A 16,808-nucleotide genomic window follows, 5' to 3' on the forward strand; every position below is an offset into this window, starting at 1 on the left:
GTTCCCAGACTGCACCTCAGTCTTGTGTTCCGTCTCTTTTGCTTTCCACACGGACTGCAGCCAAAGCCTGCTTAATGTGATTGGCAAATACCAAACACGCTACAAAAGGAAACCAGAACATTTCCCGTTTCTCCTCTCACTAACATCCCTACCAACAGAAGAGAGGGTAGACAAGGAGGAAAGGAAAAGGAGCAAAAAGAGGGGGAAAGGGGAGAAAGGGGGGAAGGGAAGAAATGTCGGAGTAGAAGAATGAAAGGACCAAAAAAGAGAAAAATGGATGAGGAAAGAGGGAGAGGAGGAGAAACAAAAGAGGAGGAGACAAAGGAAAAGAAGACGAGACGTCGACAGCTACAGAATCACTTGGCTGCAGGCTGTTACCACAGCGATAGACTCATCACCTCAGTCTACTGTCTCCCCTGTCTCTCTCACACACACACACACACACACACACACACACACACACACACACACACACACACACACACACACACACACACACACACACACACACACACACACACACACACACACACACACACAGAGTTTAGGATGTGCAGGTGACAACAGTTGTTGCTCGGTGCCACAGCTGCAAAACCTCCCAGACCAGAGCTTTGTGTGCGCGTGTGTGTGTGTGTGTGTGTGTGTGTGTGTGTGTGTGTGTAGTAATTATGTCCCTGGTCGTGTCAGGGGATGTCATTAGGATCCACAGCACCCTCCTCCTCAAATCCCCCCACCACCCCCTCTCTCTCTCTCTCGCTCTCTCTCTGTCTCTCACTCACACACACAATTACACACACACACACAGACTTCTATTGGCATGACAAACAAATTGAAGTGAGTGATGCATACAGTGACAACATGAGAAACCCTAATGATGCACAAATGACAGAATGAAACAATAATAAACTGATAATAAAGTAAGAAATGCTCCAGGAGAAACCAATTAGGACAACTCTGTGGATTATAATTAATAAGACTTGCAATGTGGTGAGTAGGGTGTAACGGCAGAAAAGTCCCAAGGGTTTGGTAATGGTAACAGCAAATAAAAGAAAAGGAATATTTTTGTCATTAAAAAAATATATATATTTCAAAGTTTATGCAGTAAAGTGGCTCTCTGTGGCCCTGGAGGTCCATCCATTGGTAGTGAGAGTGACTGCTGGGGGAGTTTGTCCCTGAGATTTGTGCTCCGAGTACAGGAACAGCAGGCTGACACAGGCACTTATGCAATATACCTGCGTGATGCTGCTGCTGACTGGTATCACTAACTCTGTATTTAGTAGAAATTTGCATGTGTGAAGTGTTTTTATTTTTGATACATTTCTCTCTCTCTTAATCACATTGATTCAAAATTATGAGCTTAAGCTGTAGTCATGTATTCTAATTGGTGCTGAGACAATTAGATGGTTAGTCTATCTATGGAAAACTAACCCACAGATATTTGTATTATTAAAAACTCCCATATATAAGTGAAAATGTTAAATATTCTCTGGTTTCACCTGCTCAAATGTAAGTATTTTCTCTGTTCTATATTATGTTCATTTGAATATTTAGTTTTTGGTGTTGTTGTTTGTATTATCCTTTTGTCATTTGGACCATTGTCCAGGCCATGAACATTGGTAACAGCAGTGTTCTTCAATTCAACACAAAATATCTGCAGCTGCATTAAAACACAATCATATCCATGTGGAAGAGTGACGTGGTTCTACACTAGAGGGAAGACTGAGAGAGCAGCTCATCTCTGCCTCTGATGGAGGGGGTGACCTTAGGGAGGTCAAAGGTCAATGCTGGACACAGTCCCATCACCCCCTCTCACACACACACAAACACATTATCTCTGTGCTGGCAGGCATTTTGTCTCCTTCATGATTCAGAGACATTATGAGCTGCTGTCTTCCAGCCACCAACGTGTAGAATCAAACTACAGATATATACTTGCAAAAGTAATGTTTTCTATTTGACATCAGTTCGAAGGAAAGTCGTGCCCTTGCGAGGGGTCTGCAGCAGCGCATATAGAGGTCAGAGGTCGCGCTGACCCTCACCTCATGGTGTCATTAGCCAGCTTCTGATTTGGTTAGCCGAAACGCTAGCCTCCCCAGCTAATCTAATATCAGAGCCTGGAGGTCGTTTGGGTCAGATCACATTTCTCCTCAGAACAGATTGAACTTATGGAGAGATAAATGGTCAGAGCTGCAACTGTGAGCGCTCTTGATTGTTTCTGGTGATTGTGTCTCTTCTGTTTTACACCGTGAGGGCCCCAGCTGGTGTATGGGAATATTATTATATTACAGACAGAAGAGTGAAGTTATTGTCCAAATGTTATTAATGTTCAGGAATGTATTTCTGGTGACTCTCTACAGAAACGCATATATCTAAGATAGTAGTACAGGACGATACAGTATGGTATGAAAACAGACTAACATTTTTTTGTACACTATGATACAGTGTAGTATTGTGTGATTTGGTATGGTCTTATTTGGTATGGTTTGGTAAGGTATTGTATGTTAGTGATTGATTTGGTATTCTATGTTTTGGTATGCTTATGTTTTTTATATGGTATGAATTGATATGGTTTGATATGGTATAGTTTGATTTAGATATGATTTGGTATGGTATGGTTTGATTTTGATATGAAATTGTTTGATTTTAATATTGTATGATATAAAATAATATAATGTGGTATGATATGGTATTATTTTGTATGGTTTGGTATGGTATGATTTGGTATTGTATGCTATGATGTTATTTGAATGGTATGATTTGGTATGGTTTGGTATGGTATGTCATGGTCTGGTATTTTATGTCAGTATGGTATGTTATGGTACGGTATGGTATAGTTTGATTTGATATCATATGGTAAGGTATAGTTTGGTATGGTATAATTTGGAATATTATGATTTGATTTGCTATGGTATTGTTTGGTATGGTATGGTGTTTGATTTTGTAAGGTTGTTTGATTTGGTATTGCTTTCTATTTCTGTTCCTGTAACACTCTCCTCTCATACACATATCATTTTTGTTGAAAACCTCTCTCTGTCTCTCCCTCTCTCTCTCTCCCTCTCTCTATCCCTCTCCCTCTCTCTATCTCTGTCTCTCTCTCTCTCTCTCTCTCTCTCTCTCTCTCTCTCTCTCTCCCACACATACACACAACCACAGGCGCACACAGGTACACACTTGTCTTACGGTTGAGTGGGCAGTGTGATAATGTGCACATGAAGGGGGGATGGGCAGAGTGTGTGATTGTATGTGTGTGTCAAGGTTTATGAATGTGTCACAAAGATAAAGCGCTGGCCTTGGGGTGTGTGTGTCTGTGTGTGTGCGCCTGTGTGCGTGTGTTTGTGTGTGAGCACAGACACAGATAGGGAGTCATGGAGACAGATGAAAATGACTGGTTTACTGACTGGTTTTCTCAGTCACTGTCCGAATGCCTGATTGGCTGTTTGATTACAAACTGACTTAATGGCGAACTGATTGTCTGTGCGACTAAAGGGCCAAAACTGACTGACGGACTTCTGCTAATTGGTTTAAAAACAAGCTGATTGGTTGATCTCAGCTCCCAGTCCCAAGCCTATCACATACAATATTATTTTTCCTTGGGTCTCAGCCAGGTATTGTCCTAGCTGAAGTTATGGAATCATTTAGGTCAGACAAGAGTCAACCAGCACAACTGATTGTTAGTGTCAACGCAACACGTACGGGCAATTTAGAGTCCCCCCAGTTCATCTAGACAAATCAGACAGACGGAGAGGTGATGAGTTTTCAGGCCTGTGGGCAGATACAGATGTTTATACCGATCACATCCCTCAGTATGTAGCTCTGTTGTCACCTCAGAGAGTCGTGCTACATGAAACTGAAAACATACTCTCTAATCGGCTTATATGGAAACGAGATAAAGAGAGAGCAAGCGAGAGAGGAGGAGGAGATTCTGACCGCGGACGCATCCGCTCATCAACCCAGACCCACATAATGTTCATGTTTGCGTGTCGGTATAATATATAACAGTGGCCCTTTTACACCGGGCATTTGAATGCATCAAATTAAAAGAAGAAGAAATTAAAACAATACAGAATTGGTTACCAAATTGCCCGAGACGTCTGACGCACTAGTAAAATATCTCTAAGGAAATCTCGAAATTTTTTGACATTATGGACAAAGCCAGTTTACGCATTTTTGAGAACCAATATGAAGGGTTGTTGGGTTTGTGTGCTCTCTGCAGGACGCTGTCTGTCCTAAGCCAAAGATAGTTTATGAAGTAAGAGTGGCTTCATTATGTAACAAAAGTGTAGAATTCAGAGTGGAGTGGTTTTGTTGTTCCAACAACTCCAACAGAGCGATACGTCTTATTATGATTATGTGACATCAATTTCACATTATCTAGCTAACTTATGATTTAATCCCGTTTATAGTATACAAATATTAAGCCTGTCTGTTGGATACAAAAAAACGTTCCCTGTTGCCTTCAGGTGGCTGCAGGGATTTATTAAACTGAAATCCTAATTTTTATTCAAAGCAAACAACCAAGCTCAATTCTTGACATTCAGTCAATTACATTCAGATTCACTAAATGCTCCGCCTTCTCTGTTTGCTCCACTTTACCGTCAGCAGTGATTCAGTTCTGGAAAGTGTTGAGTTCAAAAGTTCTCAGATCATTTGTCTTTTCACCCGCAGAAATCTGCTTGTTGCGTTTAATTAGGTCGGATTAACTGTCAGACATCTTGAATTGATCCAATACTTCAGACTCAACACAACAAACTGTGAATATGTCATTCAGCTTTTTCCTTATTTCTCCTCTATTTCTCAGCAATACGACACAGACACAACTCTCTTTTAAAGCTATCTTTCAGGGCATTTTTATATGAATAATGTTTGGCACAAACAGCACAATGCTACCACTTTGGAAATCCAAATGAGAACTGTAGTAGAAACCCTACAAGTTTTGCCTTGACAGACCCACATTATCTGTACACAGCTAGGGACATGTCCACAGTGAAAAAAGGACAGGTCAAAGGACATCTTGGTGGTGTCTGTTGGAGTTCACATTAAAACACAGGCATCCAAAAGCTGTTTCAACAAAGTGGTGTTGGCTTTGATCAGGACAGATGATTTTTTTTTAAACATGAAAATGGAAAATATTACAAATAATACATGACTACTTAGTGGAGTGCAAGGCAGCACTAAACAATTTGTTAAACCCACTGAATGCACTAAAAAATATAATCCTGCTTTGTTTACAGAGGCAGCAACGTGTATCGCTTTGCTGCGTTCTCATGAACTTGGTCTAAAAAAGAATTTGGGTCCCACTGGTAAAATATCAACTGGGTACCCTTAACTAAAACCACCATCTTCCAAGTGTTTTTTCCTAGATTCAATGTAAAGAACAGCTTGGCAGCAGGACATGAACCACAATCTCCTTTGTCAAAGTCTTGAGCTTTGGACGTCCACCTACCTTACCTGCCACTTCTGCCACTTACTACACAAGGTTATAAGGTTAAAAGGTCTTTATTTGTTATTGTACGACAGGGTAGCACAACCAAAATTTAGTTTGCGTTCCCAATTTGCTAAATAGAAAATGAAAAACAAACCAAAAAGCTATATTAAAATATAGTATAAATATAGATAGATATATGTATTATATTACACGCTAATGCAAAAAAATGCAAAAAACGTAACCAGTGCATAAGGTGAAATAATAGTGAGTTTTGTTATACCTCTGAAATGATCGGCCTTCCATTCCCCTAATAACTTGTCTGATTTCTATGAACATTTTAATTGTACTGAAAGGTGTCATTGTCCCTTCTAGCCTACCGTAGTCATCACCTGTCTGTGTGATGGGAAGATAATTTTCTCTTCCCTCCCACAATTAAGTTGTAATGCTTTTTATTTGAGTGTAAATCAAATTCTGTCGGCTTTGATTCGGCTGTGAGCGGGAGGACACTGCGCCTAAGTTGCGGTGGCTTTAATAAAAGCAATTCCTTCTTTATGAAGAAGTGTTGCAATGGAGGTCGCGCACTGTCTCTGCATTAGGAAAATTAACTTCAAGAGCCATTTTTCAGACCGCTCCATTAATGGCCCGGATCTGACAGCCGCAGAGTGACGAAAACATTGGCTGTATTAAAAACCTGTCTGATCGTAAATTAAACTGCAAAAAGAATATTGATAAACAGAAGATAAAAGAACAAGACCTCATGCTTTCATTGTTGCCAATCTGTGCCTTCACACAGTAGTACTGTATTGCGAAGTGGAGCAAAGTTAATGTGATTTAGGGGGTTGATGTCACTGTAGAAAAGTGCATCTGTCCTGCATCACTACTGTATTGAAGGCAAAAGAGCAAGACTCGTGAGTCAAAATGATGATGCTCAATGAAGGTGAAATACTTTGTCAAAAGTAAAAGATATCAAGTTGAAATGTTAACAGAAAACACATTACTCATTACTAGTGATCTCTAATGTAAAACATTTTTTGTTGAATTTCTATGTTATTGTCCAAATGTATAATCCTTTCCAAAATACCGTAATATATATTGTGACAAAATATATTGTAATGAATATATATTTTGTGAACAGAGAGGCTTAAAGTGTGTTACTTGCTGAACAGCAAGGAGACTTACAACATTTTTAAGACATAACTTATTGACAGTGCTCAACAGAATAAATTCAAATAAACAAAATAAATTTTGCTGACAAAATAATGAATAAAGACGAGGACATATAAAAAAGATCGCTTATGCCTAATATTGTTTTAAAAGCTAGGAGAGATGTACATTTTATCAAAAAGAACAACATGTTACAAATGTCAAATCGCTCTTATTTATGCCAAGTATAAATGTTGGTTAATTAATATAAAGGCTAATTAAGATTACCTTTGTGGCCCTGCTCCCACACTGTTGCTTTCAAAGGCCTTTCAACACCAGAAACTTGCAAAGCATAACATGTGGTTCTGGAAGCTTGTTGACTAGTAGGGTTAGCTGGCGAACCATTGTAGCTGGCGAGCTAACCTGTAACGCGCTAGCAAGCTGTGAACATGCTAGCACTTATCAGTCATGTTAGCAAAGATGAGGCCCTCTTAATGGCAGGACACTGTACAGTCAATGTGCTAAAATGTAGCCAAACTGTTCAATTCAGAAGCCTTTGTTTCAAGATAGTATTATTCAAGACCAGCCAAAGATTCCGGTCTTAGTGTGTGATAGATTTGGACTGAACGGCAGTCATTTAGTGGAACCCTCTGTAAAAGCCCTCTGAGGACGTAATTGAGGGCTGTTATGGGGAAACTCCAACACTTGACCCACCAACGGTTTAACTTCATCACTCAGTCTGTAAGTGAGGGACAGACTTTTTGTGTTTAACGGGCTAAACCTGAAAGACTTATTGAAGAGGGCGTGAAAAAGAAACTCTCAGAGCTAGTGAGCTTGCTAACTACTGTTAGCTTGGCTGCTAATAGGAACACTACATTCACCCACAAGATGTATTTGTACCGTTGACTCTGACACAGGAGAGTTAGATAGAACTCAATGGTGCAACACGGCTAAAAATCTCAAGGTTCTGCCTTTACTTTAAGATCAGACGGATTACTGTTGGTCTTGGGCACCAGGTTCATCAAAGTTGTACGCAAAGGCAAACATGTTAACTTTTTCTTTTTCGCATCCTTACTTATCACGAGAAAAAAAAAGTCCTCTAATTTGCTAGATAGAATAAGAAAAAAGATGCATTTACGCTTCGACTACACTGTTTATTCAACAGATAATTTTTGGACTATGTTCTCGCATTTTTTAACTTGTTTCATGGCATTGGAGGTTGATATGGTGTTGATGTATTGCTGCTTTGATCGATTGAACCATGATGTAGGCCTTGTCTGTTCTAGAAATGAGGGATTGTCAAAGGTGTATTTTGCACAATGACTTCTTAAGGAGGATAATAACTGATGGGTAATCAGCAGAGATGTAAATTTAACAGGATGTGCTCGTAAAACCAGCAGTTTGATGCCGTGTGATCTCTTCTTACAAACTTGCATCCAGTTTGTTTGCGGTATCTCCTCCGGATGCCCTCCTGACCCCCTCCCCTCCCGTACCGTCTAATTGGAGCGCTGTGTTTCCAGCTAAGCGCAGATAGCTCCCCTGTCTTTGTCTTAAGACAGTAAAATACACTTAACCTTCAGTTGGACTCGGGCCGGTTGGAAGGGCAGCCACCGTTTCGGGACTCCAAATCTTTTTTCTCTATCAACTTAATTGTGTTTTTCAATTATTTCCCCAGATTTTCTGTCTCCTGACATTTGCTGTAAGGACCCACCACCCCCCCACACACACACACACACACACACACACACACACACACACACACACACACACACACACACACACCAGCACTCTTTTGTTTTATGGAACTATTCCTTCATCCACAGACATTTAAAGGCTTGGCTTGAGGCTGCCTTCAGAGTTATGTTTGTCTGCTTGTTTTGAGTTCTTATATATTCCCGTTCTTACCATTATTATTATTTTTGGGACTAAATCTTTTCTCTCACAGTCGTTCACTTTTCTTCTACTCTCCTTCGTTCTCACATCAGTTTCCTGCTGCTATTGATCCCCTCCCTCAATCCCTGGTGATCAGGTTTTACCAGTTTCCCATTGATTACCAATGGAGGCAGAGTTAAGGTGCATCATGGGAAGATGGTAGGGCTGCTGCTCTAAAGGGAAGGGTTTGAAAGGTTGTTGGTTTAATTTCCCCAGCAGGGTTACTAGAAAACAAGATGGATAATGTTTTTAACATTTTTATATAGATGTCTCTTTCTCACATATATTATATATGTCCATATTTCAGGCAGGGATGAATTGTATTTTATAATACTACCTTACATACAAAGACAAAACATTAAATCTGATGTACTTCAACATACGCTTCTTTATTAACGTTTAGAATACAGTTTTTTGTGAAGTTAATCTCCAATGATCTGCCCATTCCTACCAAAAACAAAATGTTACAAGATTACATTTGAACACATCATGGTAACATTTAAATGTACTTTTGCCCAATGCAATTTTTATACTGAACAAAGCTTGAATGCATCCTAATACAACTCAGTGCAACCTCGGTACGTTAGCTGTTAGCTCCGTATTTTAGCCAAGCAGCAGGTGGGCAGCACAAAAAGTTTTTTGTTCACAATGTAGCATTACCATTGAAATGTCTTTATGCAACAGTCCTGCACTAAATCCTCCAAACGTGAGGGTTTTCTCTCAATTTTATATTATGAGAGGACTTGAAATAGCGATTGAGACCATTTACTCAGGTTTACAATGTTAACTAAGTAAATAAATCAAGTAAGAAATAGGGTCATTTTCTCATAGACTTCTATACAACCAGACTTGATTGCAGCCCGCCATACTCAGTTATTTTTGCTAATCTATTATACATCCACATGCTATGCAGTATAGACACACTACATACTGATCTTTACGTCGTACTTAGTATAAGTGTAGTATGTGTGTGTGTGTGTGTGTGTGTGTGTGTGTGTGTGTGTGTGTGTGTGTGTGTGTGTGTGTGTGTGTGTGTGTGTGTGTGTGTGTGTGTGTGTGTGTGTGTGTGTGTGTGTGTGAGAGAGAGAGAGTGCTGCTATATTGATTACTGTTATTCAAACAAAGAAATCAGCTTCTTTCTTCCTCTTAGTCCTTGTCTCCCCACCAGTCTCCTTTGCATCATTCTAACCTCCCTCTCTACATTTTGAGTTTCTCCATCATCCTTCTTATTTGCCTTACCTTTCTTTTTTCTTTAGTTTATTTTCCTTTTCTTCTAGCCTTTACTCTCTCCCATCCTACCTTACCCATTCTTCCTTTTTCACCTTCTCCTTCGTCCCTTATTTTCATCCTTTCCCTCTCTTTCTCACACCATCACTCCTTGTGTCTCCAACAACCAACCACTGTTCTGTCATTGAAACTCATTCAAAAAATCATGCTTAGTCAAAAACAAAACCTAAAGCAAATATAAAAAATATTCGAATATAAATGTAAATACAATAAAAAACGTTGCATTAATATGCTTGAATAAGTTGATTATGTTTGTGTGTGTGTATATTTATATATGTGTGTATGTATGTGTGTGTATATATATATATATATATATATATATATATATATATAAACTTTTTAAAGGTGAAAGAGTTGTTTTTCTTCTGCTCAGTAACATTTCAGTTCTTTTTTTCTAACACATCCATATTTTTACTGTGATTGCATGGACTCCACAGGTTGTTGCATTACACCATCCTGCCTTTTTTTTTTTAATAGATTCCTTCCTTTATGGATAATGTCATTCCAGCCAGAAAGCCTTTTTATCCCGATCCGTCGGTGGTTTTTATGAAGATTTAGCCGAGCTGAGGCGAGCTCGTCCATCCCTCTTTAGTTTATTGGGTTATGTTTGGGAGCAGGTTGGCCAACAAATAGGATTTAGATACAATGTCATTATAATAGATCTGCCGGTCGTGAAGGAAGCCGATCGATAGGCTTCAAAAGTCAATCAGTCCGTCCGCAAGGGCCGAGAGGCCGCAGGTAGCGATGCTACCTGAAGAACGTCCGCAAGACGAGCTTAAATCTCTGAAATGACAAAAGTCCAAAGGGTCTTGGATTGTTTTTTTAACGGATATACCACTGTGCCACATAAAAAATCCTCAGTACCTGTGTGTCATTTTCCTTTTCCTTCATGAATCCCGTCTTAGTTTGAATCTACATTAAAACATGCTTCAGCTTCTTAATCTCTGCTCTGTTTCACTTCAGCAGGTTTTGTCATCTTTGTTACTTTATTTTTTGTGGAAAGGAAAGATGTGATATTTCTTCTCTATTCTTCTTAGAATTGTGTCCATTTGGACCTTTTTTGAGTATTTCAACTTAGGTAGGAAACAAAGATAATACAAGAATGTCTTGAAAGGCTTTGATTGTATTGTAGAGGTTATAATCGTTAGCATGACCCATACTTAGTTATGAGACTCAGAAAAAGAATTTCCCTTTACGTTGGTCTAAGAAGTTTTCGACACAATATTTACTAAAAAGAACATGAAGCACCACGTAGAAAGAAGCCGACCTGAACACGAACGTCATTTGTAAATATCTGTCCAGCCCCAATAACCCGGCCCCATCCATCAGGACCCGTCATGTATCCATACCCTAGTAAATATGGCACCTGGTACCATGGCATTCCAATAAGCACTTGCCGCTGATCATAAATCTTATTGCTGTGAGCACATGGTAATAATTGAAGTCAACACAGATGAAGGCATCAGCGTCTTGATCACCTCTCTGCTTTTATCTGGTTTACGACAGCGTTTATGACGGCGGGACAGTAAGAGAGATTTAAGTGAGCAAATCAAAAAAAAACTGTAACAGTGACAATGGACATGACACGCTTGCATGAGTTATTATCACAGTATTATTTTTGCTCAACATAATGAATTAGACACTCGATTTGAAAAACATATCCTGTTGTTCCCTCAAGTAAATTTGTTAATTGTAATATCAGGTTTCATTTTAAAATAAATAACTTATTATAAGTGTAAAACAACGGTTTGGGTGGTTTAGCAGTTTTCATGGCATCGCTTCTTCAGTCTCCTGAAATACAGCAGTAACTTTTCAAATTAAATGTTAGAAATATAAATCCAGATATCCACCTTCACAACCCGTTTCTCCTCTCAACTTGACTATTTTCTTAGAAACAAATGTTTGGTGCATTTCTTGAGGATAGATTTGTGTTTCCACAACTCGTCTATTGATTTTGAACATCAGAAGTGAACACTAATGACAGGTGCCCTTCCAATAAGGATTCAGAAGCTGTTAAGTTACTGTTTATTGACTTTGGGTAATCACACCAGTGCATATATGCATTCACACCACACATTGTACACCCGTCCTCCTCTTTTAATATGCTAAGAAATTAATATTTTCTAACAGTTTAGACGGACTACCAAGGGTGCACTTTGTTCTTCTTTCCCCTGTCTTGTATAAAGGTTTAGGTTTATATATGACTAAAAGTCTCCTTCCGTTCTGTCTGAATGCGTCTCTCCCTCCCTCTCTTTACTTTCGCTTTCTCTCTGTAAATCTCAACTTTTTAGTGATTCTGGTTGGGAGTCTATCTCTAATTCTGTTATCTACTGGCCCAGTCTGGCCCGGGGATGGATGCCATCTGTAATCCATTTATCAGAGCTGGCCGCTGGGCCTTTTTCCAAATGACAGCTGCCCCTTAGCAATCTCATTATAAAAAAAGCACCAGGATATGATATGGAAATATGGGGGGAGGGGCTCCTGAGATCCCCAAATGGACTGAGAAACAAACACATAGTGGACAAAATATTGGAACAAAATAGTAAAAAAATAAATAAACAGTGATCCAAAGAAAAACTGTTAAGCGCAAGGCCCAAAGCGTTTTTGAGGCATTTTTTCAGCTTAGACTCATTGGTTGCTATCATACCGAATATCAGCGGAAGTAAAAATGCACAGGCACAAGGTCGAGCAGTTGATTGGGTCCTTGCTCTGCATGAAGGGGAGGCTGAAGCTCGTAAGGAGAGAGAGGTCGGACCTGCCGCTCCACGTGGGTTCATGTCATTTATAGGCGGGAGGAAACGTCTTGAAACAACTTTGTTTGTTCTCCAAAACTGAGGACAGTATAACTTCTATGGTAAAACTATAAAATCAATAAAATGATATACACACTGAGACATACATACTCATAATACAACACTTTTGATCGCGTCTTTGTGGTCAGCTATTGGTCCCGACCCTCCTCCACTTTGACTGGTCGTCTTTGTAAAAAGTTATCGAATCAAGGGAACCAGACAAAAACACCAAACGTGCAGCGCTCAGCGCAAAATAGACACTCATAACCTGGTCACGATGTTGGTATCTTTAGCATAGCGTAAATACGCAATTTCTCCCAAAGTATGCTGGCCTCAGGAAAAAATGCATTGTTGGACGGCCATTTCAATTTATGTCATCAAGGAAATACAGATGCGATGTTAACACACTCATTTATTCTTTGCATCGTATATAATTCTCCATCTGCCACAACAAATCTGTTTGTAATTCATTGCTTCATGCCAATTAAGGTCACACTTTCTCTAATCTCCATCAGCTTTAGGTGCATTACTACCAACATAGAAATGCACCTGTATCTGTTTGGTAACCTGTAGAAACACCAGTAATAAGAGACATTTATGCAGTTTAATTAACAAATCAGATCATTCAGAATCTGAACTGGTCATGGATCAGATAAACAGCTTGGTGCAACTTCTTTATGATCATATGGGTTGAAAATGGCTGGAGCTGCTTTATTACTGCCTTTTTTGTACCGAATAGTTGGAAGATTTGCTGACACGTTGACATTCCAGTTCTAAATCAATATTCAAAAAATTTTCTTTTTTTTTGCATGTCTATTTATTGTGTGTACACTGGTATTACTTGTGTATTTCTTCTTGTTCTATCCAAAAGTCAAAGCATCAACATTGAAAAACGATCGGTGCAATCAATTCCAAGTTCACATCATGTTTTTATCTTACAAAATATTCAGCTTCAATCCATACTTGTTGGCGTTTAGCCTTTCAAAAACTACATTTTCACCGCGGTCAAAAAACAGTCTGCTCTCTCGTTCACCGCATACAGAGGGAGGTACCCACCTGTATTAATTGGGCAGTCAAGCAGCAATCGAACAACACCATAAATTTAATTTATTTAACCAAAAATACAAAACCTTTTTTTTTTCTATAATTAATTTAGGGTTATGACGTCATACAATTTGACAACAGATATTTGAAGTTTCACTCAAAAACCTCAATAGAGGCTATGAATGTAAAAAAAGACATTTGGTACAGCCTTACACTTTAATGACACAGGGAGAGGGACTGTTCATTTCAGTCTCACTTCAACTTCTTAATTGCAAGGGACAGACAGATACAGTCCCACCGGGAAGGAGTAAAGATTAAGTATGTGTCTTAGAGAGACAGATCCACTTACACCTATTTAACATCTGTCTAGAATGCATCTGAGATTTGGAATGCATTTACAATCAGCTGTTTTGAGATCAGATAGCTGTCCCATCCGCCCATGACTTTATTGTGTAATTCCACTACATTCAAACAAAGCTATGTTTGAACTTACCACAATATGAACAGACTGTCATTTGTTTATACAATTGCAAAACAATGCAATTTTGGTATCACCTTTTTTCTTGAACAGTCAAGATTAACAGTGTCCTTTTATCCTGAGCAGGTCCCCCCCCATTGAGAATCATGTGACGTTAACAAATCCAACACATGTGAAGCGAAAACTCTGTGAAGATCAACAGGAAGTAGACACAGCAGTAACCAACTAACTCCCTCTTTCTATTCATCACACCCAGTGTGCTTGCTAACCCCTTACTCCTCACAGACGCTGTGAGGGGGTGTGTGTGCGTGTGTGTTTGTGTGCGAGTGCTAGTTCCCCTGCAATTCAAATCCATAACAATGCTGTGCTCACTCATCCAGAGAGAGAGAGAGAAAATAAAAAAGAGAAATTCGTGTGTGTGTGTGTGTGTGTGTGTGTGTGTGTGTGTGTGTGTGTGTGTGTGTGTGTGTGTGTGTGTGTGTGTGTGTGTGTGTGTGTGTGTGTGTGTGTGTGTGTGTGTGTGTGTGTGTGTGTGTGTGTGTGTGTGTGTGGTTACATGCACACACAGATTTTATGTAGTCCTTATTGGGCCTTTGATCCAAGGGGTGTAAGGAGCTCTCATCTCCCACTGTGTTACTCATACAGACACACACAGAAACACACACACGCTTATTGGTCACACACACACACACACTCTTGTATTCCTCTCGGGGCTGTAGCAGTTCCCCACTGTGTAGACCCTGTAACACGCGTACACACACAAAAGAGGTTATTTTGGGGTCGTCTTGGTGAACACAATGGACAGACACACCCACACACACACACACACATACACCAAAACGGTTTCCAGTTGCACGTGTACAAAAGCCTTCCAGAGGTCTATGAACATGACCGTGTGTGTGTGTGTGTGTGTGTGTGTGTGTGTGTGTGTGTGTGTGTGTGTGTGTGTGTGTGTGTGTGTGTGTGTGTGTGTGTGTGTGTGTGTGTGTGTGTGTGTGTGTGTGTGTGTGTGTGTGTGTGTGTGTGTGTGTGTGCACTGTGACTAAAGGCTTTCAGCGGGACAAAGACGTGTGCCTGCACGTGTGTGTCTGTGTGTGTAAGTAATGGTTAATACCAGGACAATAGAAGTGTGCCTGTTCAGTTGTTATCGGCTCACTGGAGACTCACAGGCCTGCTGTTTTTTTTTTTTTAACCACCATGAAAAGGAAGAAAAAGAAAGAGATGAAAACGGGTCCCCCCCCTCTCTATTCAGCTAAAACATCTCTCAAACGTGTCAGAGGAAGGAAATAAACTGACCACAGTATCTCCAGACCTTTCATAATGAACTTCAATGTTCCTATCTAAAGTTAATAAGTCTCTAAAAGCAATAAAGTGCCTTGAAAGCAGCATTTTACAGGTCAGATATGTGTTCACGGCCTGCAGCTTTGCATTTAAATCAAGTCTCCTTATCATGTGACGGACATTAGATGGAGCTGTTGGCAGTTATTTTTTAGGTTTTACATTCATGACACAAGAGACACATTATAGACATGAGGAAAATTTAAACGTTGTGACTTTTTATTGGTGGAAATACATAGCTGGTCCTTAAATAACCACGTTATACAGGAACTGTAGTCTATTTTATTATATTGTATAATACTCAGCTTCAAATGCAAAGGCAGTTGGTAGGGATTTCTAAATATTGCATTTGTTTGATATGTTTTTTGATTTAACACAAACAAAAGTATAGTTTCGATTTTTTTTTACATAATGTATTTAAAGCTTTTAATTAAATATCAAAGTTTATTAAATTCATATAAGGTGGAGCTGCTGTGGTCATGAGGATTTTTGGGAGATAAAAAAATATTCAGAATTCTATATATAAACTCCATTTTTAATGATAATGTATATGTGGGTGCATATTTTTGAATACATTTGGCTAGGTGCATCAGAAGAGCTAATTGTCTGCGTTGGGACCCACTATCACATTGATCGGGATCTGAAAGGGCTTTGGGCTGTTGAAGAAGCTTAAAGGGGGTCTCAAAATTTGGGATGTTGGGAGGGAAATTCTTTCAAGACCTTGAATTAAGATCCTTTGGTCAAACTAAAATTAACTTTTATGCCATTTGAAACTAACAAACTATGAAATGCACAAAAATGTTAAATCCTTTAATCTGAAAAGGTAATTTTTACTTAGTAATGAATGGAATGGAGTGAAGGAAGTTTGCTCATTTGACATGAGAGATCACCATGCGACTTAAGTATGGAACCAAGTAATAAATACTATTAACAAAATAATAAACTAATCATTGAAGTCCCTGTCTTGAGACCAGGTCGAACACTGCTGGATCAACGGGAACCGCCACAAGACGCCTGTGTTAACATCTCTCTTTCTCTTTACCAGGCTGTCTCTCCAACCTTCCGCCGAACGCCAAGAAGATCTCCAACTCATACGAGGAGCGTCGCAAACAGGCAACTGCCATCGTGCTGCTGGGGGTCATCGGGGCCGAGTTCGGCGCTGAGATTGAACCTTCAAAGGGTTTGGCACGGGCTCGAGCCGGCGGACAGGTGCCTGAGGGCTTCGGACTGACGAGCGGAGGGTCATCCAACTACTCACTGGCCAGACACACGTGTATGTACAGAGATGACACACTTATTGCCATTTTACATTCTGGATATCAATATATGCATTTTGTGTCCTGAGGTAGGCATGTAGAAGAGCCTCCCA

The 16,808-nt window shown here is 39.6% G+C and overlaps 1 protein-coding gene across 3 annotated transcripts in view; it reads left to right on the top strand.

Annotated features, from left to right (window-relative positions):
• Positions 1 to 16,808, top strand: part of LOC129102123 (WD repeat-containing protein 7) — a 111,711-nt gene that overhangs the window by 61,565 nt on the left and 33,338 nt on the right. For all 3 annotated transcript variants that reach the window (XM_054612109.1, XM_054612112.1, XM_054612110.1), the window contains one exon: positions 16,485 to 16,712. In XM_054612109.1, the coding sequence (XP_054468084.1) occupies positions 16,485 to 16,712 (228 nt within the window). The remainder of the gene's footprint in view (positions 1 to 16,484; positions 16,713 to 16,808) is intronic.

This window comes from Anoplopoma fimbria, chromosome 14 (genome assembly GCF_027596085.1).
Source record: "Anoplopoma fimbria isolate UVic2021 breed Golden Eagle Sablefish chromosome 14, Afim_UVic_2022, whole genome shotgun sequence".
In the NCBI taxonomy this organism is placed as follows: domain Eukaryota; kingdom Metazoa; phylum Chordata; class Actinopteri; order Perciformes; family Anoplopomatidae; genus Anoplopoma; species Anoplopoma fimbria.